Source organism: Hoplias malabaricus, chromosome Y (assembly GCF_029633855.1).
Source record: "Hoplias malabaricus isolate fHopMal1 chromosome Y, fHopMal1.hap1, whole genome shotgun sequence".
NCBI lineage: Eukaryota > Metazoa > Chordata > Actinopteri > Characiformes > Erythrinidae > Hoplias > Hoplias malabaricus.
In genome coordinates this window covers 83,387,096-83,413,802 of record NC_089820.1, presented here as the reverse complement: position 1 = coordinate 83,413,802, position 26,707 = coordinate 83,387,096, and the positions used below count along the sequence as shown (strand labels likewise).

The following is a 26,707-nucleotide window of genomic DNA, read 5'->3' as shown; positions in this document are numbered from 1 at the left end:
GCGGGGCGTGGGTAAAGAAAGAAGGCGGTCACACACACACACACACTCACACTCTCAGAGCACTCTCACCACCCAGCCAAGGGCGAGCTGGACTCACTGCCCTTTGTCTCCGTGTTACCTTTAGCTACTGTCCTTCGTTTTATTTTAGCACTTTAGCCGCCGAGAGGGAACACTGGTGTGTTGTTGTTAATTCCGGAGCGCGAGGTTTGAGCGGGGACCCGGCTTTTACAGTTTGAAGAGAAGCTGATTTCGCTGAGGGATTTTTTGTCAGCAAATGTTGCTTTAAACCGCGTTCGAGAGTCTGATAATTCCTCGGTTACGGTGAGTATTTGAATAAAGCTCGATACAAACGAGCTACAACTGCTGTTGACATATCTGTAAATAATACCGTTAAACTTTGTACTTTTCTGAGAGCCCCTGGAGTTGAGTGCTGTTGAACTGAGGCTTGTTTCGTTGTCTCAAAGAAACCTGAATGTGGGACTCTGGGTGTGGATGTGGCAAAAATAGTCCTCAGTCTCTGAGTTCGGCTATTAATCCCGAAACACATCGGTTAAAACCTTCTCGAAGGTGTGGCCGGTGAACTAGTCTGTCAGAGTCTTGGTGGGTAGCGGGTTTCAAGAACCGAGAGTGAATTTTCCTCTCAGGTTTGCCAGCTGCACGTCCTAACCTGCCGTTCCACCTTAAATCAAATGTTGCAGCGGTCGAATTCTGTTGCCCGGGGCTGTCCGTTGGACCGTTTAAGGTGGAGCGGAGAGTTCGAAAATAACCCGTTTGAGCTTCGTGTTTGAGAAAGATTCTTGCTGGTAGACATCTGGTGCCTCGGAAACCAACTAATTTTAAGGTGGAACGGAGAGTATAAGGGGTTAAATTCGGCGCTGTATTTGAGGCCAAGTGACTGAGACAGAAAGTGAGGAGTGTGAAGAATGGCCTCTGCTCAACAATGCTTTATTTGGTCAGTTGTTGGTTGAAGTCTAACCTAAACAGAGCTCGGTCCGAATTCAACACGGCGCCTCTCCCATTCAGGCTTATAACACTACAAGACGATAATAATAGGGTCGACGTTCCTTTCACCCTCTTTTAAAACACCTAAAAGCGTGTTTCTTTTGTTTTATTTTCTACTTAATGTCAAAACAACATTTTTATTGTGAAATTATCTACGATAACAGCCACGTTAAAAACTTTACATCACGATGTTTCTTTAGCTTTATCCCTCAGAATCAACTGCCATTTTTGTTACTGTTCCTTTAATACCAACGTATGGATTTATGCTTTTTTCTGATTGGCTGCCCTCAGAGGAAGTCCAGGGTGAAACACTCCCTATAACTTCAGTGTCGACGGACAAGCCAAATATAGTGTGGGATAAATATGAAGATATGTGTAAACAAGCTATTTTTTTTGCATCTAAATTTCTGTACATTGATAGAGGAATGACTGCTTTGAAACCGGGCTACATAATAAACAACTAAATTGTGTTTTTACTTTGTGGTCCCCCTCCACTCGCGAATTTAAGACCCTAAAACTAACCTCTCCATCAAAATTATTTATTTATTTCAAATAGTGAGCTTGGATATATCTCTACATTACTCTAATGAATATGGATCTAAGAATATGCTGTAAGTCCTACCTCTGTCTCCACCCACACTTTGCAAGTAGACAGAATTGTTTCTCAAGGTTTATGACCTAAAATGCTTTGGTTTGAGTGCTTAGTTTTGACATTGTGTCTTCTAGAATATATAAATATATAAATAACACAACAAGGACATGTCATTAGGGTAAAAAAAAAAATTGAATTAAACTTTATCTCTGAAAGTAGACGGCGAATGGCTTCCACAATCACAGCAAGTAGATTTTTATGTCTTTTCTAGAAGACACTGCACAGTAAAGGAAAGAAAAAAAGACTCCAACCCCCGAAAACATCCTGCTTTGACTTTCTACAGCCAGAGGACAAAGCTGCCATTTAACGTCTGCTTACATTAAGGATGTTTCAGCGCTTATTTTTGTCCTCTGTGTTCTAAATTCCAGATCTTTAAAAATGACGTGTCCTGGGTTGTGTCAAACGGACTCATCTCTGCTCTATACTTTAGTAAGACAATAGCAACCAGATACTTTATGAAATTAAACATTGGTTTACGTGTTAAACATCAGAAAGCAAAGGTGACCCGTTATATCGCTTCACATATAATCAAAAACAACATTAGAAGCTAAACGCTATGGCTTTTCCCCAAACCCAGACCACCTTTTCACACTGACCCTGCCCTGCGTTGTACTCTGAGGGTGAATTTATCTCAGCTCTGCTCGAGTATTAACATAAGAATGCCCTCAGCGTGTTTGCAGTAATATGTGAACTGCTCAGTTCCTTTAAGTTCTTTGGCATCACTGCACTGTTAATTCCTTGTTTTTAAAATTAGCCTGAGTTCTGTTTGGAAGTGGGAGGCTTAAGGTATTTTCTTCAGCACATTTTAACCACTGAGAACTTTCTATGACAGACAATACAGCAGAGTGATGGGCTTCCTTCTTATTCCATGCTTATTGTATGAGAAACTGTGGTGGTTTCTCATTACAGAAGTGCTCAGCTCTACTGATGCAATATTTCTAAGCTCTACTATTACTATTTAATTAGAAATAAGTAAAACAATCTAAGCAGATGAAATCAATTAAGTATATATTCAGAATATATAAAAGTACAAGCACAGTTCTGATCTTGGTGCCGTTAATTGTGAAGTTCTACAGAGACAGGAAACACAACCAAAGGCTACTGAGAATACATTCTTCAACTGTAGAACAGCCTGAGGGGGTAAACTTAGATTGTGAGCGTATGACATCAGTGTGGGGGCATATGATGGTTCACAGACTGAAGCTTGTGGCGTTTAATATGAGACGGCATTAATTACAGACACGCAGCCTCGTCTTCTCTGTAATTCTGTCCAAATTCCCATCGCTGACTCGAACTGACGCATCGACTCCAAAGCAACCTCCATAACAAACACAGCTGAGCGAGCATGCTTTTAATCACCAGTTAGCAGGTTCCAGAGCGAACGGACGGTGAGGTCGCTGAGAGAGGCCTCAAACTAACCGTAGATTTGAAGAAGATTGTGAGCATGCGGTTACCAGTTTGGGGTTTGATGTTTATGGTTTGTGAAAAGACATCCTCTCTACAGGAGCGCTGCTGCTAATACTTCCTCTAGAAAAAAAACATCCCTCGGGTGCATGGTTGTCTTAAAATAACAGACGGTGCTGGATATCCTGTGAGAGGCAAGGAGGGGAATACGGCTCTGCGTTGATTGTTAAGTCGGTTTTCAGAAGTTAAGCTGCTTTTATCAATGTAGCCAAGTAAACAGCTGAACAGTTGTTACAGAATTCTGTTATTTCATGCTGAAATTTATGGTGCATTTCCACTACATGGGACCCACTCGACTCAGCTCTGCTCTACTTGCCTTTTGGCCGATGATCCTCTAACAGGAACGGTGGGCTTTGGAAACCACAACAGTGATGGCAGTAATGTTGAGGTACTGAATACAGCTCCTTGTAATGTTCAAATATGTCAGCAGAGTTTTATCATTCCTTGTTGCCCCATACAACTCTTGGAGTTTAAGGCAAGTTGGTGTAATTTTACAGGATGTTGTTGTGAGTCAGATGAAAACAAATGTCATCACTACTACTACTACTGTCTGCATTTTGTCATGGTTGAAAAAGTCACTGACCAATCAGTGCTCATCAAGATTTAAGGCCAGTTGATGCTTCTGCGTTGATCCTACCCCATAGGAAAGACATAGGTCCCACATCAAAGCAGATCCTACGCCGTAGCCTATCCTGACCGCACTTCCATCGATGCAGACCAACAATCATGATTCAAGCTAAATTGAGGAAGTCCAGAAACATGAACTCCTCTTTTCCACACCACAGACACAACAGACGGCAGCACATTCATAGTGAGACATTGATTTGGACGTCACAGAATATGTAAAATGTTTGATAAAGGGGAAAAATACAGACGCCTCTGAAAAAACCTCGATGCAAAAGTGGGAACATATGAGGAAAATCTGTCGGTTTTGTATTTGTGGCTTTCCTGGCAATGCGTGTAAACTATGCTGAACAAACACTACGTTATGTACTACATAGAGTGGAGGACGATATTTGTGATTCAGCCCTAGTGGTGCGGTGGTGTAATTGCAGAGCAATGCAGACACCAACACATAAGTCCAAACGCTCACAATGTCGTTGGGCTGTTGGGTAGGCTACGGTGTGGGTTCTTTGAGTCAACACGCAAACACAAATCTGCCTTTACATATCAGGTTTTAGTCTTTACTTGGTTTTAAAAACCCACCCTGGTCAAGGTACGAATTTGCCTAATGGAAAAGCAACAACTAAATCCAGTATCCAAATTCAGAGTTTTCGCTGCTATTTTTGGAGCAAATCATCCATAATTTCAGAAATAAATGAACAAAGATCTCCAGTATTCATCTAAAACCACACGTCTCACTGTTTTCCCTCAAGATCCTCATGGGGATTAACGGATACGCTAAAGTTGCAGTCGAGAGCCACGTTTTAAGCTAAAATGTGAAGCTTACACAGTTATCCAGCTAACTTGACTTGCTATGTCATGAACATGAAGACCTACAGTGTTTTTCTCTGACTCATTTTAGAGTGTCTGACTAAATAAGTTTTGAGAATCAATGTTGAGCATTTAGCCCCATTTATGTGGAAAAACTCACAATAATCATCACAGTACTTGTGTAAGTTATTGCTCATTTTAAGTTTGCGTCCTAGAAAATCGGGTAATTTTTTGTGAATGTTTTTTATTAATTAGTTATTTGTAATGAACTAAAAAATCAAAGAGATTGCAAACCCTTTACAGCTGGACTTATTGAGGCTGGTGTGCTGTAGACAGTAGCTATTTCCCAGTAATCAGTAATACATTGTCAGTGCTTTTTGTTGCACTGTCTGTAATGCAGTAAACCGCCTCCTGAGTTTGGAGACCTTTCCACCTTAAGTGACCCGAAACAGCAAAGATAAGTCAGTATTAACCGCCTATGGAGCAGGAATAGAGCAACATCCTCGTTTTGGTTTGTGCTTTTCAACGTTTGTTGTCTAAAAATACTCCAGATGCCTCTGCCATGAGGAGAGAGAGACAGACACAGGAAGACTAGTGTACCGGACCGAGCCAGTTTGTTTTTTTGTTTTTCTTTCTTTCATTCGCAGACACTGGGGCTTCGTAAACAAATTACCCCCAACACACTGTAGAGCAGGAAATGTCGAGGAAACATCTTCAGAAGTTTATAGCGTTTTAAAATGTATTTAGATTACAGTCGTGAACATCACTTTAACACTCTTTTAAATGTTTACCATGGTGCATGACACCACCACATACACATTCTGAAATACTGAAATTAGACATGATGGTCAACACTGACACGGCTTTCACTTACTACTTTAAGCCAAGTCTGTGACTAATATGTGGACGTTATTATAATCCTATTTCATTTGCCCGTGTCATGACTTTGTAAAATACATTAGTTTTAATCTCTTTTACAGTCTCTGTACTTCCTGTGTAAGATAGTCTTTTATTAGTGATATAAACCACAACAAGTTTTTCGTTTATCCTTTAGATCTGTCAGCACTGACATCCTGTACTGATGTGTCCCTGAGAATTGTAGTTGGGTGTGCACCCGTTTGATTGAGACTGTACTGTTTCATGAACAAAAGCACAATAAGTTGTGATGCTTCTGCTGTGCCTCTCAGTTTAAGGGCTTGTGCTTGGTGTATTTTTGCGTGTCTCAGGCTCTAACATGCCTAACTCAGTCAACCAGGGCTGGACAATTATCAAAACATTTCAGTCTGACTCATCGAATAAAAGCGAGCTGCTGCTTTAATATCTGAGAACAAACAGTGAGCACAAAAAGGGCTCATTATGGTGTAGAATGGGGATGCACCGATCCGATATTAGGATCAGATATCAGTCCTAATATTAACAAAATCAGCTGGATCAGGAATGAGGTAAATAGGCACAGATCCATTCACTTTCAGTTCAAGTTATTTAAGCTACTTACATTTTCTCTTTTTCATCTGCTACATTTTATTATGAATTGAACTGAATGTTTAAATATTTACATTGTTTTTATTGATTGTATTTGACCAAGTTATTTGTTTATTCTCAGCTTCAGCTGCTAGAGTTTATTTTGGATTTCTGTTTAGACTAAATATTTAAAAATAATATTGGTTACTATTTGTGTGTTTGACACAGTGAAGCTATTTTCATTTTTAACTGATACATTTTATATATATATTTTAATACAGTTTGACTTGAATAAATATAGTTTCAGTTCATTTATATCTGTGTTAATTGGTTTATATTTTGTTAATACTGGCAGTCAGTCGTTATGCCTTAAGTCTCTCCCGAAAGGTGAGGTACATGGTTTATTACAACAATTATATTGGATTGGTATTGAGTATCGGCCGATGCGCAAAGTTTGTATCGTATCGATATCGGAACATCAGCGCATCCCTGGTGTAGACGCTGAGGAAATTCTGAATAGAAAAACAACAGTTCAGCTGTGTAAACTCTGCAGGATATCTGTCGAGACCAAGAACAACAATAAAACAAACCTATGGAGTGTTCAAGATGTCGGCTCCGACGTACACAGTTCTTCAAGTGGTGATCTGAGATCAGTTGTTGTCAATCACTGATTCTCATACGGGGTCAGTGTGTACAGACCTTGGGCCCAGTTTTAAACTCACAGGCCGCCTGAGTCACTTCCTGCAGTCTCTTTCGCTGTGACATATTAACAATGGGAAAGGACGGGAGTGGCAAGGGAGATTCCGGTGCAGCTGATTGGCCATGAGTCCAAGAGTTCTGGACACCTTTAACCGGACAAGAAATTAATTTATTTATATTTACAGACTAATTAGCAAAAATGAGGTACTTCATAAACACCAGTGAATAATGTAGCTGAGGGATTGGTGTTGTTTATTGCAACGTCTTGCGAAAACATAATGTTAGCGCCGATATTTTTGATATTTGTGTTTGTAGATTACTTTGTTGGCAACAAGAAAGTAGAAATATATGTGCTATTTTATGATTATTACCACTTTGATGAATACTTCACACACATCAGCTGTTATTCTCTTCACACTTCTTGTAACGTTACTGTTACGTGTTATTAATTTAGAGAGTAAGTCCATTTTTGTGTAGTATGTGTGCATACACGTGCAGTGGTGGTGGCAGTGTAATGGATACTGTAAATGATCTTATCTAAAGATAGTAGAAATATGCATTGTGTGTGTGTGTGTGTTGGCTAGACCCTAGGGTGGGTTAGAGATTCCAGAGCTGAGGGGTGAGGTTTTAGCCCAATCACATCTGCTGCATTCCTTCCAGAATCTGTAATTTGTGGCCTGTAAATATGACATACAGGGAAATGTGTGATGTGTGAAAATGTTTAAGTTTCTGTGTGTTTTATTTAAAGGTGGGGTTTTCCTCTTGCACTCTCCTCTGATCAGACAGATGCTGGCTCTTCCCCGTCACTCATTTTTGTGTGTGTGTGAGTGTGAGAGAGAGAGAGAGAGAGAGACTAAGTGTGAGAGAGTTTTTTTTTTCTTCTATATCTTTTTCATTTTCTTTCCTTTTTCATTATTTATTTATCTCATTTCATTTTCTTTCTTTCCTTCCTTCTTTTCTTCTTTGCTTCTTTCTTTTTTGCTTTGTTTCTTTCCTTTTCTTTCCTATTGTCCCCCCCCCCCACAACTGGGAATTAAGCTTGTGGGTTCCAGAGTTTATTTATGTTGTTGCAAATTAGTCCTGGGCGATGTGACCGTAGATCAATCTCACGATTAATTGAACATTTTTACCTCGATCCCGATTAATTAACAGTGGTTTTGTTTTTGTCTTTTGTCATTAAAATATAAACTCTGATCTACTTACGGTTCCACGCACCAAGCTGCGTTCTGTTGGGAATCTGGCTTTCACCTGCGATGCTCCAAGATTGTGGAATGCTTTTCCTCAAGATGTCAGAGGCTCTGCTAGTGTCAGTGTTTTTAAATCAGAACTCACAACTCTTTCATACATTCACACAATTACTTCAACCATGGAATAGCAGGAAATTGGAAACTTTATTTGAATTTGATTGAATTGTGTCCGTTACGTTATTTTTAATATTTTTTTTACGTAATGTCATGGATATTTAATTTTTGGATATGGTTTATTTATTGGTATAATGTTTTTTGTTTTAAACTTTAGTGGGTGTATAGAAAGGCGCTTGAAATAAAATGTATTTTTATTATTGTTTTATTTGACAGGGACGATAATGATCAATATTGTGACATAAAATGTAACACGTGTAAGGTGTATAGGGCTCGTAGCTAAGTTAAATTTTTTGTATAAACACAGTCCCTGGTTAGGCTTTTAAGTTTAGAAAATTTTCATAACACATTTTATTTTACCCATTTTTATTACTATATTTCAATTTTACATTAAGACTCAAATAGATTTCTATTTCTAAAAGTAGTACATTCCATAACCATACGTCATGATCTATAAAAAAATGTTGCTGGGAGCTTGTCTGTCTTTTTTGGAGCTATGCCCTGTTTGTTTTTGGTGATGTTAGTGATATTAACTTTGGTTGTTGAATCTGTTTTTGTCAGTGTTTACATGCGACTTCTAGGTGTTCAGTGTCATCTTCACTAAAGTCAAAACATGCCCCAATGACAGACGCAGCATGTTGCGTTGGTACGGTGCTCGGTGACACTCTGTGTTTAGGTTCTCCTCCACGTGGCAGAATCATGTGACATGTGCGGTAGTATGAACATGTATTAAAAGACAAGTCACTATAATCCATATAGGCACGACTACATTGATTAGAATTTCTGAATGTTGCTTATGGTTCATTTTTAATTAATAGCCCAGCCTTAGAATGCTTCAAAATGATGTACGCGAACTGGAACAGAACCCATATCATTGCTGGAAAAGGGCTGAGAGAGGGAGGAAAGAAGAAGAACAGCAGCAGCAGACTTTAATTAAGGAAATGGCTTAGCTGCCCTGTGGCAGGGGGAGTTAATGGTGTGGGGGCAGGGGAGTGACTAAAAGAGAAGATCAGCTGTTTGTGTGTGTGTTTATTTTCCATTACAGAGCTCCTCTTTCTAAATCAAAGTCTCCACAAAACAGAAACTTTGGAAGTAGTTACTCAACCTGTGATTCCATTACTCTCTCTTCCTCATGAGAGACTGGGTTTGGTTGGTCATGATAATCGGTTTGGGACTCGTGATTAAGAACAGGAACTGTTTTATTGTAGAAGAATACAGAGCGGCTTAAATAAACACGACTGACAGAAAGCCATTTACGGTCTTTAAATATTGCCTCTCAGAGTCAAGCCTGCAATTTGATTGGTTTGCATGAAGTGTGGATCTGATAATAGCAGGAACACACACACACACAGAGGTTCTCAGGAATGTGTAAAGAATTTAAATCTGTGCATACATCCACAATCTCACACTCATGCATCTCTGAAGGCTGTTTATCTCACAAACGAATGCCTTTGGGCTGCCTCTTTTAAAGGCTAATGCATCACAAAGACGTCAGGACTGTGTTTTAAAGAATGATGATTATCTTTGTCTCAGACTTGCTCTGAGGAGGACACTGGCAGGAGTTTAACGACTTCTCACTAGGACGAGGATCGTGTTACGAAGTCTTTTGTCTGAAGTCTTTTGTTTGAGCTGAAAGTGTGAGTGTCTGTGAGGTGTGTTCTGGATCTGATTTGCTTTGGCTTGTATGTTATATAATGAGAAGGTAAAAAGCCTGTAAATCCAGGAGAACCTGGGCACCACTCATATTTACTGAGAAGTGTGTGTCTGTGAGAAGAGCCAAACACAATAACGATTGAGGTAAATAATCTCTGAAAATAGTAGGGACAAGTCTTGTTTTTCTTGGCCTCATGATGGGACAATCTCATCATGTTCCACTGAGAATTAATTTCCTCTATATTCCTTTTCCGTTGATTTTGAAAATGTGTTTTATGACATCCTTTTAAAAGAATCATGGATATTGCAAACCCCATTTCCAAAACTGTTGATCATTAAAACAGCATTACATAGTGAATTCCATATCTATAGTCCGTTATATCATTACAAAGTTCAGAGAAAGGATGCAGAATCCTCCAGGCTAAACAGGAGACGGACCCTCTGACTAGTTATAAGCAGTTTCTAACACTTATTAACTATTGAAAAGCCAGTGTATGTAGAGGGGAGTGTGCATTAACGCACATGGCATGCGTGCATTGCACATGTTTGATGGCACTGTTAATGCTGAAGGATATGTGCATGAGTCATATGTTGCCAACCAGACAACAGTATTTAGAGAAGGCCTTGCTTATTTTAGCAAATCAAAGCCAACCCATATTCGTCATGATTACAACAGCATTGTCCTGGTGCTAAACTATTTCAGACCCATTGCATAAAGAAATTAAATCAGATTCAACATTTGAAACGTCTTTGTACTGTTTTCAGTTAAACTCATGGTTCAAATGATTTACACATCACAGCATTAACAGCTTTTTCTGGAAATGGGGTTTGTATTTGAGAATTTAGTCTGTCATTTTTAGGTGAAGCCAAAGTATTTTTGTTTGATTCAGCTGGGCTCTTCCTGAAATGGATTCCACAAGGAGCACACTGACTCTGTAACAGTCTACATTTCCATGTGCTCATCAGAATGTGCTGGACGTTTCCTGTTGAGTCTGAACTGTTGACCTGGTTTTCAAAACTGCAAATAACACACACAAAACATGTTCAGCTGGAGATGTTTTTTAAAATTTGCTGATTTTAATGTTGCAACAATTAGGGATGCACTGATACTGAATTTTTGGGGCTGATTTTAGGGCTGGACGATACAACCACAATTTATATCACGATATATCTATAAATTTCAGTCCATATGATATAATTCTGATATTGATATAAACAACATAAAAGCCACAGAATAAGTGCTCAGAACAAATAAGAAACATGACATCACCGTCAAACATGCATCTCTTGGCTTTGTCAATATTAATATTTTAAAACTAACTTTAAAATTGAGTGCGCTGAACTGACGAGTGATAAACAGAGAAACTTGGCGTTGTTACAACAGAGGAGCTGTATTTGGTGGTGTGTATAATCATCTATAGCACATTCCCCATTAATCTGAAGAACCCCTTCACAATGCAAAGAACCAATTAATCATGGAAAAGTTCTTCGAGTGTTCAGGGTTCTATAGAGAACCATTGCCTTTGCTAAAGAACCCATGTAGAGAAAGATTGCTCTACACAGGATCGCCACACATCGATTTTTCTCTCATATGATATATTAACAGAAACAGATCCTAGAACAGTGCTCTTTCTCTAAGAATCTATGTGACTCTGGATCATTTCTTTCCTTCTTTAGGAGAGAACACACACTCTGAGAGCTGCAGTTATTGAATCAGCCAGTTTAATCATGTTTCTATCAAGCCAGACCTGCTCTAACACGCTACCCCATAGTTGTTAGATTGGGAGTGCTTTGTTTTTTGACTGAACTTACTGATATAACTATGTAAAATGTATTATATTTAATGCTGGCTAAGTGTTAATTGATATCCATTGTTTTTATCCCACTTTTCTCTATAAACACATACAAGGGATGGGCGATGTGGCCCTAAAATTATATCACAATATTCCAGGGCATTTTGGTGATAACGATAGTCTTGGCGATACGACTAAAACACTCAAATACTTTAAATAGGTTCACTATTGCAACAAAATAACACACACATACACATATATTTATATAATTTAAGACATGTCAATAATATTACAGGGTTTTATTTATTAAAATGTTGTTTAACTACAAATATAACAAATCAAGAAACATTTGCTTTCACAGTAACTCACCAAGATTCAGATTCTGTATAAAATAATAATGTAGTGTATAAATCTACCACACAACTAAAGTGCAGAAAGTACAGTGTGCATATAAACATCAAACGTAAGCAACTGCTTATGGTGGTGAGACATTTGCTTCTTGGGACATGGCTTCTTTAGTTTCTTACATAACACTGGTTTATTGTAGACATTTTGTAAAAAACCACTTCCACACGACCGAAGTCACTTCCCTTCTTTCTGATAAAATTCCTCCACCTCAGAGCCACTCTCCACCGTATTTCACCGTGTCTAAATGACACAGTTAGAGAACGGCTAGCTGCATGACGCCATTACGTAAACAAGTCAGAATATCACTATTATCACCATATCGATCTTTTTCCTTTTAATATCGTTTCAAAAATTATCGCGATATTATGAACGATACAATATCACACAGCCCTCACACATACACATCTACACAGTATGTTGTACACTGAGAGATCCTCCAGACTTATCTGTAACTGCCAGCAGGTGTGGTCTGTCTCTTGATGTATGTGTGTGTCTGTGGTGAGATATGTGGTGTCTGTGACCGTTGGCACCGTGGGGGGAAATGTTAGCTCCCTGTTTGGATCTGTTTGCCTTGATAGGCATCACAGAAGCCTCTTATGTTGTTATGATAAAGTCCTATTAAATTACACAGGAAGAAGCCATTCTCAAAGGAAGTGACTGTTCATAAGGGAAGGACGAGCTACACCAAAAACTGGTTTAGAAAAGTGGTTTTAGATGAGTCGAGTTGTGTTAGTGCTACACATGTACGGCTCATTCTAATGTTTATCAAACTGCACAGTACTGAGCTTGAGGGGTTCAGGGTGTGGAAAAGAGTAGGTTCTGATTCTGATGAACGTTCTAGTGTTAAATGTGAAGTCTTATTGGTCAAAACTCGGTGCAAACAACGGGGATCGTTTACTGACATTAAATTCTTTGGACTGTAATTCAGTACAATTGAATTCTTATGAGGAGTGTGTTTGTGAGGCTGTTAGCCTTTTTATCCTGACCCTATGAGACACATACCAGAGCTACCTGCTCATAGCGCCAATGCACAAATGGATTATCTTTGCAGTAAAACATTTGCCTGAGTGCTCACTGCTCGCACTGGGCTTTGTAAACGTGTGAACTGAGCGTGCTCAGACGAGTCAGTGGGATGGGGGTAGGGGCCTGGAGTGAGAGAACAGACATTAAAGTGCCTGACCAAATATGGGTATGCATGCATCTCTCTCTTTTGCTCTCTCTCTCTCTCTCTCTCTCTCTCTCTCTCTCCTCCTTTTCCTGTGTCTGTGTTGACTCGTGCTAAGTGGAATGTTGGCTGGTTCATATTGGTGTTACTTCCAAAAATAAAAGAAAAAAATCCTGATTAGAGAGACATCAGCACAAAGTCTGAAGGAGGACTGAGTGGAGAGTGGTGCCTTTAGAATTTTGAGTTCACAGAACAAAGGGATTGTGATGATGTTTATGGGGCATTTCCATAACTGCACTGATAGGTTAGGAGAAAAAGCTTATATTCAATGCTAGCATAGACATGTAGAAAAATGTACTTGGTAGGGGTGGGCGATATGGACCTAAAATACTATCATGATATTTCAGGGTGTTTTGGTGCTAACGATATTATTGGCGATATTAACACAACACTAAATTATAATTTATTTAATTTCAGGAACACACTACTGCAACAAATAAATGTTATAATAATAGAAATATTGTTAAATATATTCCTACATAGGCGGCACGGCTTCTTACATGACTGGCGCCCCCTCCAGGGTGTGTTCCCGCCTTGCTCCCAATGATTCCAGGTAGGCTCTGGACACACCACGACCCTGAACTGGATAAGGGTTACAGATAATGAATGAATGATTTGTACGTTGAATATTTTGTAACCAAACCTCCACAAGTCACTCAAGTACCTTACGGTGCCTAAAAGACTCATGTAAAATACGTATGCCGTATTACGGATAACTGCATGATGTCATTATGTAAACAAGTCAGAACAAGTCATTATCATTTAAAACATTATGGCGATAAAGGACTTGGTCCTTTGTTTTTAATGAAGCTGATCCAGCGTTACAGATCTGTGATTGGCTAAAGCTTGTGAATATTGTGTTAGCTGCTGGTGTGACTCCCTTTTTCAGCAAAAGCTGAAACTAAACATTCCTGGTAAGTGTTGATCAGTCCTGCGCGTCCAGCTCGGAGGACCATGAAGGACAGCTTTAACTCTAAATGTTGGGAGGTTTGCTCAAATGAGCTGCTCACTTCATGGTCTTCCACAAAATATCCATTGGTTTGAGGTCAGGGCTTCGATGGGGCAGTTCCAAAACATGCTTTTTATTCTTCATTTACCTCTTATACTGAACGACTTGTGTAGTTAGGATTGTTGTCTTGCTGTAGACTCACATTCTCTTCAGATTGTGGCTTGTTCACGTGATCTTTAGCAAACTGCTCTCCGAAAAGGACATTACTGCCAATCTGCAGTGGCTTTCTCCTTTCAACTCTGTCATGCACATTGTTGTTGTTGTAGTTCAGTCTTCTCCTAAAGGTGGATAGTTGCTCTCTTATAGATCTTCAGTATCAGGCCGATGCTTTGATTTAGCTGATATTTCAGTCCTGTAATGGCTGATGCTTTTATTTTATGACACTCCGGGGCGATGCTGGTCTCGCTACTGTAGCGCAGCCAAAATGTCTTCAGTATAGAGGTTCTTCAAAGTGAGGGAACACAACGCTCAACTAACATTTAACGTTTTTATTAATCCATGGTGTCTTATCTTTGTTTTTTGTTTTGTTTTTTAAATGTGCATATCACATTAGGATTGGCTTCGACAGATTTATACATGTGTGTTATGGGTCATCGCCATCAACCCAGAGTTCCCTTATTAGTACAAACTTTTAGGCCCAACCTGTTTGAATTTCACGGTTAAACGTGCAGCAGCATTGTTATTGAATCAGAGGGATGCCCCTACACTTTGTCCATACTCTACTAGAACTTCAGTAAAGATCTGTGCTAGATTTGTCGTAAAATGAAATAAAATATTGCATTTGGCTTTAAATGAAGCCTTTTAATGTGTTATTTAAACAATAAGTCTTTACAGTTGTTTTGATATTGTATTGATACTATATTGTCCTCCAAATTGTTACTGTGTAACTGTCTGAAAAATAGGGCGTGTATATGTTTTATTTTTGCTATTTCTTTTTCACACACACACACCCCGGTACATGCTGATAGTCTCGATCCTGTAGATCTGATGAAATGTTGCTGTTATTTCGATCTGTTTCGTTAACATCAGAGTTGTGATGTGATAATTTTTGCTAAATATTTGTTCGTTCATTTTTCTGTAACCACTTCACCTTTAATGGGTTTTTACTTGGAACAGTATGAAAATAAACATAGGTGAAGACTTTTTAAGGTATCTTTAGTAACTCATTAGAATTCATTTAGAATTGAAACTATGTGTGTCATGGCTTTTATTTTTTTCACAGCTGCAAAATAACAGAGAAGGGCATTAAGAAGATATTTATAAATGTCACGATTAATTTCAGAACAGTGGCTCTGTTTATGAGCTGGTTTTTTATGGTTAATCTTATCAGATATTAGAAAAATAATTATATTGTAATTTGATGTTTATGATTAAAGAACTTACGTCACAAGCGTCAACACAAACCCTACGATGTGACCGCGACACGCAGACAACAATGACTGTGATTGGTCAGCAGTCGGATGGACATTGTTTACATTGAACCAAAGAAGTTCAGGAGCAGAAACTCCTCTCCTCCACACACAGAGACTCAGAGAACATTCACAGCGAGAGATTTCCTCAGACACGGGGTGGGCTTTAGGAATGAACACAAATGTTGAACAAAGGGGAAAATATGGACGTCTTTGCAAATAAATATAACTCAAAGAGAAGTGATACCACGCAAGAAAAACGTGCCAGCACTTCATATAAACTCTGCTCTGTCCCAATCAATGACCTACTCCCTAAATAGAACACTTTGAAGATTTATAAAAGTAATTTTACAACCACTCCATTGTTTACTACACACAGTGTGGAGGAAGATGTTTGAGATTATTTCCCACTCAGAGTTGGCAGGGTCTCCCAGCCTGCGTTAGAGTCAACTTCATGAATCGTTGTGTGTTAAATCCTGTGGGTGTCCATGTTGGGTCCCTGAAAGGTAACCTTTGTTCTAATGAGTGTTTTTCTTGTTCTTCTCTTTCAGATGGTGGTGAAGGTGGTGTTGGTAGCAGTTCTGCTGGGGCTCTTCTCCCTGTGCACAGCTCAAATAGGTTCGATAATAAAATATACTTTTTGAATGTCTGTTTGTTTATTTTAAGCCCATGATTCTTAAATAATTAGTTGTGTGCTTTCTTTTTTGCTCCAGGTTTAATTACTTTTAGGTTACTCCTCATCTAGAACTATTTAGAAGAAATTATTGATTAACACTTTCAGCTGGTAGCTGTATAATGTGAAAAAAATTCTTATTTAATAACGTGTAGCTTCCTTTTAAAAAGTCTGCTATTCTCTCATTTTCAGTTCCAAGAATGTAATTTGGCTTGGTGCATTGATTGTAATAGTGTTGTGTGTCTGTTGTGTGTATGTCTTTACAGACGGAAACGACTGCACAAAAGCTTCAGCTCAGTCCTGTGGCGAGTGTATTCAGGTCGGAGAAAAGTGCGGCTGGTGCTCTGCTGAAGTACGTAGCTCTAAACACTGAAATTTAGAAATGTTCTGAGATTTGACAGATGTTCCAGAAGGTCATGGATGTCTGTGTTTGTGTTTGTGCAGCTTGAGAGGATCTGTCTTTTGGAGGGAAATGTTTTCTGTGGCTCAAAGTTATGTTGAATTAAAGCTGTAATAGGCACAGGCACAGATAATTATATATATCTATCAAACTGCAGTTATAGTACTTAAACAGTTTGATGTTTGAACATCTTTGATGTTATGACTGTGATGTTTCAGCTCTCAATTAAACCTAATTAAATATTAATAATGGCTGAAATATTGAAACAAGGGAAGTTTTTGTGGCTTTGTTTGTTCGTGTTAATTACAGGGTAATTGTATCATTTCTTATTAACTGTAGTGGTGTGTTGTGTGATGAAAGAAGACCTGAAACTTGCCTTGTTCCAGAACTCAGGAAACCGTAGCCTTACCTTCATTACCAGCTGTTAAACAAACTAGGGCTGTTAGGGCTCCTCTAATAGCGAAGGTTATCTCAATATGGGCATGTGTTTTGGTGCATTTTAATGTTTTTATTGATTAGTTCACATTTGGATTTCACTTGTCTGTGATGTGTTTATTTTATTTTTTTTACCATCAGTCACTGGGTGGCACTGTTGTTTTCAAAATTCTGTTCTTATTTAGTGCCTTTGTTATACGTTTTTAATCAGTGACAGTGTTAACATTAACTTGAAAGAGGACAGCATTTGTTTTCTTTTATAATTAAAGAAAGACATTATTTGAATCAAAAGCTGAATTGAATCACATCAGATAAATGAAATACATCACTCTTGCTTAATGTTTGAAAAAATGCCTTTAAACTGTCACAACACTTTTATTGTGGTCAGTTCAGCTCTTCTGTAGGTGCTAATGACATTACGAAAGCACAACTGCATGCCAACTTAAGTATTAGTGTATTAGTTCACCTAGGGGGTGTTGTTACCCTTTAAATGGTGTCTGAACACTCGTGCTGTTCTCTTCATTGTGCAGGGATCATGAGTCATGTTCTCAGAGATGGTCTCAGTCGTTCTGAGTCAGCTTCCTGTTAGGCAAAGTGTTTTTGGTGGAGCAGGACCCTTTGTGCTGCAGGAAACCTACGTCACCATGGCTGAATCTCAGATGGCTTTACTTAAGAATTAAAAGACTGATTCCTCCACCCAATTGGACTTGTTATTGTCCAACAAAGAAACATTTGGAGCCGAGCGACGATCCCCTGTTAAGCAAATGGCGTCCAGGTTTTGATAAAAAAAACATTCTAAATATTTTTCATACCTGTGTCTGCAGAAATTCCTCAAGCAAGGAGAATCCAAGTCGGCGCGATGTGATGAAATCAATGCCCTTATTGAGAAAAAATGTCCTGTGGAGAAAATTGAAAACCCTCGAGGGTCGTACATCGCTAATAAGAACAAAACTGTCACAGACCGTAAAAAGGATTCAGCCGATAAACAGGATCCAGCCGATATAACTCAGATTCAGCCTCAGAAGCTCACAGTGAACCTAAGAGCAGGTACACACCTCACATCAACACGTCCAACACGTCCAAACCGAAATCTGAACGTCATTCTTGGTAAACAGAAGTATAATAAAATAATTCTGGCATTCTCACATTACTAAGCAGATCAGATGCTCACTAATTTGAGTCGTGTTATGTGAGAGTACGGTAATCATTTGGACTGTGTACTGATGAACTGTATTTGAAGGACTTTATAAGTTTCATCTGCTTATTCCATACCATGCATACTTTCAGGAATCAATAAAACAACTCATATACCATTGTGTTGTAGTATGAAGATAAAATAGCCTAAAGTTACCTGTAAGTTCTGCGCATGGTTAATAATACACATATATATTTCTTTATTTCAGGTGAACCTCAGAAGTTTGAGCTGAAGTTTAAAAGAGCAGAAGATTACCCCATTGATCTTTACTACCTGATGGACTTGAGTTTCTCTATGCAAGACGATTTGGAGAACGTGAAGAACTTGGGAACAGATCTGATGCGCGAGATGCAGTCCATCACCTCAGATTTCAGGATCGGTAAGACTATTGTACACAAACGAAATGCAGTAGAATATCTTGTCAGGTGTGCCAAGGTCTCAAATGCCTAAACATACTTCCCACAAGGACGGCAATGCCATGACACATGTGACACCCAGCCTGTGTAGCTCCAAACGTCTGTGCTCTTCCTGGCGTGAAGTATGCGTTGGCCCTAAGTGTCCTACTTTTAAGAAACCGAACCTTCTTGAGTGTCAGTTCATATCGACCTTCATATCTGTTGTTTATTTCCAGGCTTTGGTTCCTTTGTGGAGAAGACGGTGATGCCTTATATCAGTACAACTCCAGCCAAGCTTCTGAACCCCTGTGCCGCAGGGCAGAACTGCACCAGCCCTTTCAGCTATAAAAACGTTCTTAGTCTGACCAAAGATGGTCAACAGTTCAACAGCTTGGTGAGCCGACAGCAGATCTCAGGAAACCTGGACTCACCTGAGGGAGGCTTTGATGCCATTATGCAAGTTGCAGTGTGTGGGGTGAGTTTGTTCGGGTGTTTCAAGATTTGGTGTGCAAAATCTGTAACTCAAACATGCAGTACAGCAATTATTATCACGTGTTCAATGAAATGAATCCTGTCTCTGTCAGATCACTTATTTTTTCCCTCTTGTTAAATCAGGGTTTTTACATTATTTTTGCAGGGAATAGTGATGTCCCGATCAAGTATTTTATACTTATATTTTCCTAGATAATACTGTTACAAAATGTGCACTTCCAGCCCAGTGTATCTGCTTGACCCTGAATATACCTCACATTTAAAAATAGAAATGATCTGCACTCAAGTTTCTGCTTAATTATTACTTTTTTAAAAACAAAGCACACAAACTGTACAGACACAGATCAGTAAAATCATCCTGCACTCGGCCCCGATACTGATCTCTGAGATTGGAAAATGTATTTACAAGATACACACTGCCACCAGAGAGGATTAGGCCTGAGTTTTCATTGCAGAATATTATCTCAGATGATAGAACCACAAGCATAAGGCCTATTCACACAGACTCCTGTTTTTACAGACCGATGAAAACACAGTTATTAGTGATGTTTTGAAACTGATGGACTGCAACACTGCGTCAGTTTTTCAGTTTTCTGTGTTGTAGGTATGTTTTAAAACCAGGCTGACTGTTCAGAAGCCTGTTGTCATGTTTGCAGACCAAACAAATAGTCATCAAGACTAGACAAGATTACAAGAACAAGCAACAAGAAAAAATAAATAAGAATAAATAAAAATAAATGTACAAAAATATCAATCATTGTGTGAATAGGCCCTACGTTTCCACAGGTATAAAACCTTTTTTGGCCAGATCTCGAACCAACCGTAGACAATTTAAAAACGGATGTGGATTGACTGTGGACAGCAAATAGTAGACTTCCAATCGGTTGTTGTAATAACAATGTTTTTTTCAGTTTAACAGCTTTCCTGAGACTTACTGAATACATTACAAATCTAGATAAGCTCTACACAGTTTAATGACTCATTGTACAGTGTGCAGCTTACGAATACTTGGTTCTACAACCATGATGTTCGAAGCCATCTCTGAGACCTTTTGGTTTTTTGTTTTATTTTGGCCTGTATTTTAGGAACACATCGGCTGGAGGAATGTTACTCGGCTGCTGGTGTTCTCCACAGACGCTGGCTTCCATTTCGCCGGAGATGGTAAACTGGGAGGAATTGTGCTTCCCAATGATGGGAAGTGCCATCTGAAAGACAATATGTACACCATGAGCCATTACTATGTAAGTTTACTATAATCGTGTCTCAGGACTCTAAAAATATCCTCCCACATACAGAGCTGATTATGTATATATCTCCTCCATTGTAGGACTACCCTTCCATCGCCCACCTGGTGCAGAAACTGAGTGAAAACAACATTCAGACCATCTTTGCTGTAACCGAAGAGTTCCAGCCCGTCTATAAGGTTATCACTTCATTGCTTTGTGCTGACGGTTACATACAATGCCTGGAAATGAAGCTTCAAACCATAATATAAAATAGTTTTAAATTAGAAATTTATTTCTTTGTTTTTTTTAGGAGTTGAAGAATCTGATTCCCAAGTCTGCTGTAGGAACCCTGTCTGCAAACTCCAGCAATGTTATCAAGCTTATTATTGATGCTTACAATGTGAGTAGTGCCAAATAAAGTTCTGTGGTCTCTTTCCTGGTTCATCTGATACTGTAGCCTTAATTTGAGACATTGTGTAACATGAGCAAGTGTGAACATTACTATAAATCCTATCTATAATTCTGTCTCAGTCTTTGTCATCTGAAGTGATCCTGGAGAACAGCAAGCTGCCTGAGGGAGTGTCCATTTCATATGTGTCCCACTGTAAGAATGGAGTGAGCGAGACTGGAGACAACGGAAGAAAGTGCTCCAACATCTCCATTGGTGATCAGGTCAAAATCAGAGAAAAATTAATACTGACAAATTATTTCAGTTAATGAATGCTGCTTTCTCTAAGAGGGCAATTTTCTGATTTGTTTGATTGCTCTTGGAGATTGCGATACAGAAATGTCATATGTGGCAACATTCCCTTGCAGGTAACCTTTGATGTATCCATAACTGCTAAGGGCTGTCCATCTGAAGGTAAATCAGAGACCATAAAAATCAAACCACTGGGATTCACTGAGGAGGTTGTGATCGTCTTGAACTTCATCTGCGAATGTCAATGTCACTCAGCTGGTGTCCCCAACAGTCCAGAATGTCACTTTGGAAATGGAACCCTTGAGTGTGGAGCGTGCAGGTAGGAGAGCGCACCGTCAAATACACACTTGGGTTTTCCTGTGCGGTCAGTGGTGGGTGATTCTTACATTGTTTTCCCAGGTGTAACGAGGGGCGTATTGGTAGAGTTTGTGAATGTAGCAAAGATGATGTCAGGACAGAGGATCTGGACGCAAACTGCCGCGCGGACAATGGCACCGAAGTCTGCAGCAACAACGGAGACTGCATCTGTGGAACATGTGAATGCAAAAAGAGAGATAACCCGTTGGAGAGGTATGAGGGGAAGTTCTGTGAGTGTGACAACTTCAACTGTGATCGCTCCAACAATTTACTTTGTGGAGGTAGGTTTAAAGATCAGTCGTTTAATAATCAACCGCTGTTACATTTGTGAAATCAGCCAGATATAAGCAGTTACACTTCCCTGCAGATATAATGCTAATCTAGTGTTTTCTCTGTACCAGGTCATGGCCAGTGTGTGTGCAGACGGTGTGTCTGCGATGCCAACTACACAGGCAGCGCCTGCGACTGTTCCTTGAACACCCAGTCCTGTATTGCCAGCAATGGACAGATCTGTAATGGTCGTGGGGACTGTGAGTGTGGTGTGTGTAAATGCAATGACCAAAAGTTCCAGGGTCCAACCTGTGAAATCTGCCCCACGTGCCCTGGAGTCTGCACTGAGCACAAGTAAGTCCAGACCAAAGCGGCAAACGAGGCCGTCGTAAATGAGTTGCTCACTGACAACAGTACAATCAATAACTGTAAAACGCACAGTTTATTTTTAGCGACTATAGTTCTGCTCTGTGACATTTACGTGCTTTCCTTCTGCTTACTTTTGCTGAATGTTAACCTTTGCTCTGTACAGACCCTGTGTGCAGTGCCGCGCCTTTAAAACGGGAGAGTATAAAGACAACTGTGACGAAAAATGCCATTTCACTCCAAAAATAGTGAAGAAGAAGGAGGACCTTCCACAGCCGAACAGTCAGCCCTACCTCACTCACTGTAAAGAGCGTGACGCCAACGACTGCTGGTTCTTCTTTACTTATGCCACCAAAAACGACACTGTTGAAGTGTATGTGGTGGAAGAGCCAGGTGAGTGGGACAGTGAATTTAGTGTTTAATGGATTTTCCTCTTGTTATCTAACCTGAGTTTCCTCTGTTATCTAACCTGCAATGTGTAGAAACCCCAAGTACAAACCTCAGCAGAGGGCTTTTAATTTGAAACGAGGGATTCAGGGAGAGGAGAAAAGAGCGAGAGGAGGATTGACGTAGCTAATGTTAAGTTTGCTTTAAAGTTGAAAAGAAAATTCGCAAAGTGACGTCAAGCCTGTGGCCCACCACCCAGCCGTTACAAACCCACTCTGACACTTTTATTAACAAACACTGAGGCCACGTCACAATCCTAGCAATGTACAGCTTTCAGCTCAAAAATGGCTCAATGGAAGTAAACTGATACCAAGTGATGAACCGCTGTTGAAACCAATCCTGGAGAAACCCCTGTGTTCAGTAAATCCATGGAAAATAATTACTTTTAAAATAAAAACCACACTGTGCTAACATTGCCTTCCTTTATATGTTCCCAGAATGCCCAGCTGGTCCTGAGATCATCCCCATTGTAGTGGGTTTAGTTGCCGGCATCGTTCTGATCGGCCTGGTCCTGCTTCTGATCTGGAAACTGCTCATGATCATTCACGACCGCAGAGAATTCGCCAAGTTTGAGAAGGAGAAGATGAACGCTAAGTGGGACACTGTATGTTTGTTTATATGTATTTTTAAGTACAATTTAGTGCTCCTAATCTGGGCGTTTAGCAGTGGCTAAGAGTTCTTTGACCCTAGTCAGAAAGATCAGAAATCTCGTGGGATGTTCTGCGAATGAAGGCGCAGCACCCGTTGCTGTTAAGGCCGATTTATACTTCTGCTTTGACTCAACGCGGAGCTTACTCCGTTATGAGCGTTTATTTTTCTGTATTTGTGTCTGCGCCACTCTGCAGTTACACCGCCACACCACTAGGGTGTGAATCTAAAACATCCTCTACACAGTGTAGTAGAATTATTTTTTATAAATCTTTAAAGTGCAATATTTAGGGAGTAGGTCGTTGTTTGGGACACAGCAGAGTTTACATTAGGTGCTTGGAAAGAAACTAATAGAAAATGGAATGTTTTTCCCACATGTTTCTCATTGTTTTATATTTTTTTCTCAGAGAGTTTAACATTTTTATTCATCCCTGAAGCGCACCATGTCTGAGGAAATCTCTCACTGTGAATTAGCTGTTGTCTGCTGTCTCTATAGCGTGGAGAACAGGTTCTAGTACTATGTCCGTCCGATCGTTGCTGGAGAAGTGAGCATCAGGCTATGCCTTAGGCTACAGTGTAGGGTTCACGTCGACGCAGAAGTATAAATTGGGCTTAATAAATTGCCAGGTATTTATCTCAATTACGTGGAATGACAAGTAATTTACCAAGAAACACAGAGGTAATGCTTTCCAAAGGTATGTATTTGTGTAGTCTGAGCTGGGTGTTGTAGTGAAATAACATTCACAGATAAAATCACAGAAAGGATGCGTAGGTGTTGAGGCTGAGGGCTGAGGGTACAGTGCTCACACATGGGTTAGTCTTGAATGATCCGTTAATAAATTCAGTTATATATCAATCTCAATGACAGGGAAGTATTTGATTCTGTCTTATCTTTACATCCTTACCCTCCCTTACCATTTTTGTTTTCTTTTTCTGTCTCTTTCTATCCTGTTTTTCCAATTCTCCTGTTCTCTCCTTCAGCAAGAGAACCCCATTTACAAGAGCCCTATTAATAAGTTCCAGAATCCAAGTTATGGACGCAAAGGCGGGGCACTCTAAGCCAGAGTCTGTACTCTACTGCTCAAACCTGTCTGTCTCACACTCTGTCTGCATGCTCTTGTCTTTCTGCTCCTGTGGCTGACCTTCACTTTAACGACTAACACAGGTGCTCTGTGTCGAAGTGGAGTGTTGGGGACTTGGGCGTTTGAGGAGGATGAAAATAATACACAGTAATTTGCATCTGAAAGTTGTTTGCCTTTTGAGTGTTTTGACTAAAAAAAAATACATTGCGGCGTTGTGCTCAAGCTCTTTTAGAGTTTTAGAGTTATTTCGATGCATTTTGACATTAGAATAAACACTGGAAATGAATCTGAAGAAGTGAATCTTATAACAGGAGGTTTATATCATCTGCACAGGCTTTGCTCAGTCAACATCCCGTCTGTCTTTAATGGTGTGAGAAAGCATTGCACGTTGTACATATTCAAAGAGGAAGCTGGGTTAAACTTAAGCGATAAAGCGCCAGCGATTGTGGCCGTGGTTTTCACAAGCTGTGGCTAACACGCAAAGAGAAATTCACACTGAAGACCGAGTATCTCACACCGAAATAAAAGTGAGCCTTACTGGTGATACAGCCATTTCATCTGGTCTGGTGTAACAAGAGATGGAGAATATTGGCCAAACAATGCTCCAACAACAACATTAATAATCAGGAATGTTGGCAATGTGTTTCTTTATTAATTCACTGTTGTTATTTGGTAGTGAGACGGATAAATACTCGCTCTGGGCATGCGCAGCTGTTTTGATGCTTAGTCCAAATGCAGGAGGCATAAACAGACCCAGGTTATGGCTAGAACTGAGAGTACTGCTGTGGACCCCCCCTCCCCTCTCTAAATATTTCAATCTTCTCACTTTAAATATGATCTTATTCACACGCCATGAGGAGGGGAGTCGGTTCCAAACGGACTGATTCTTTGACTCGAGACGTGTTCTGCTGGGTCCTACTTACGTAGAGTGCCTCTTATCTGTGGCAATGTAGCTTCAAAAAAAGGGAGCCAGCTTTAAACCAGGTGGGAAAATATTGATAAATTAATGGATGTGGAAATTAATAGTTTAATAAGTTGAAGCCCTAGAGTAAAGCATTAAAAAGCAGCATAATATTTAGCAAGTTGTTAGTTTTGCCGAATAATCAAGATGTGCAAGAAATGACTGGGAAACTGCTTTAAACGCATTACATGTCAGAGGCGGATGTCTCTTCTAACTGCACCCAGGGCATGACGCTCTACTACTGCCGTGACCAAGAGCCCAGTCTGCGCAGATGTGGTCAGAGATGTGCAGTCTTCTTACAGCTGGGGTGACTGTATTTCATCAGCTAGTTCTATGAATATGTTTCTGCTTTCTCAGTTTCAGAACCCTTGTGCGTAGCTGTTACAGGTTGTTCGTCTGATCTGAGGAAACGTAGAGTGAAACGTGCTTCCCACCAGAACATCTCGCTTGTTCCTTTTCAAAGTTCCCCACGGCTTTCTCTAACGCTGACCCCAAAGAGTGCTGTGAATTGCCCTAATCTCATCGTTCTTTCCCAATGTCAGTGTTATTCAGTGTTTTTCTTGTTATTTTCTTTTACAGGGTGAGAACCCCATCTACAAGAGTGCCGTGACCACGGTGGTCAATCCCAAATACGAGGGGAAGTGAAGGACGAAGCCGTCCGTCTCAAACACTGTATGCAAATGAATTCAGGAGAAAAGGACGAGGAGGTTCATGTTCATGTTGTTGTTTTTTTTTTTTTAAAATCACGTTTTGTTAGCTGTGCCTTTTCCACAACTACGTTGTTTTATTAATCTGTATTTCTATGCATTCTGTACAGTGTGTTTATACTTTTTATTGTGGAATTTTGACTTTGTTTTGTTTTTTCTGCGTGCTGTTGCCTCGTGACTGGCTTTGATCATTTACTGTGTGAGTTGTGCCTTTTGAATAAGAGACGTTTTAATGCTAACAGTGTTTCTCCGTCCTGGTCCTGCACGGCATCCTAGTTTTTTGTTTTCTTTCTGCTTCAAACCCTTCAGACTCAGCTCAGCGTGTCGTTTGCGGTCACCGCGAGTTACACGAGGTGTTGGAGCAGGGAGAGCAGTGATCCGTACATGAGGCCAGGACCGAAACATGGTGTTAATGGATTTCAAAGCCTATCATGTCGAGTCAGGTTTGTTCAGAGTTTTAAAGATAGATGGTGTAAACCCAGAGATGGGGAGCCTTTAGTGCAAAACACTGGCTTAGATCTAATCAATGAAAATGCATTATATTTAACCCTATCAATGCCGACAACGACAGTTATTTTTGACGGTGACTGTTTTGGAGAGTTTCACTGGTTCGTGAATGGTGCTCTTCATCACCAGTGTAGCATGTAGCATGTAGCTGGCCACTGGCTGGAGGGTGTGTGTGGTGCTGTTTTCTTCTGGAGATGATGTTTCCAGTCCTCGGGGACCCCTAGCCAGCTCCTATCTAGATATATTCACATGCGTATTGTCTGTTTGGAGCTGGAA

At 39.9% G+C, this 26,707-nt stretch overlaps 1 protein-coding gene across 1 annotated transcript; it reads left to right on the top strand.

Moving 5' to 3' along the window:
• Positions 1-26,707, top strand: LOC136677751 (integrin beta-1-like). Its single transcript, XM_066655358.1, has 16 exons — positions 1-321; positions 16,122-16,188; positions 16,510-16,595; positions 17,903-18,125; positions 18,482-18,652; positions 18,905-19,143; positions 20,246-20,401; positions 20,488-20,583; positions 20,697-20,786; positions 20,918-21,058; positions 21,203-21,405; positions 21,486-21,724; positions 21,845-22,067; positions 22,246-22,472; positions 22,964-23,130; positions 25,797-26,707. Exons 2-16 carry the CDS (start codon positions 16,122-16,124, stop codon positions 25,860-25,862), a joined length of 2,394 nt encoding a protein of 797 aa, XP_066511455.1. The 5' UTR covers positions 1-321; the 3' UTR covers positions 25,863-26,707.

Coding starts and splice junctions, on each gene's coding strand:
- LOC136677751 (XM_066655358.1), top strand. CDS start 16,122: ATGGTGGTGAAGGTGGTGTTGGTAGCAGTTCTGCTGGGGCTCTTCTCC. Junction 16,596..17,902: donor GCGGCTGGTGCTCTGCTGAA/GTACGTAGCTCT, acceptor CTGTGTCTGCAG/AAATTCCTCAAGCAAGGAGA. Junction 22,473..22,963: donor GTATGTGGTGGAAGAGCCAG/GTGAGTGGGACA, acceptor ATATGTTCCCAG/AATGCCCAGCTGGTCCTGAG.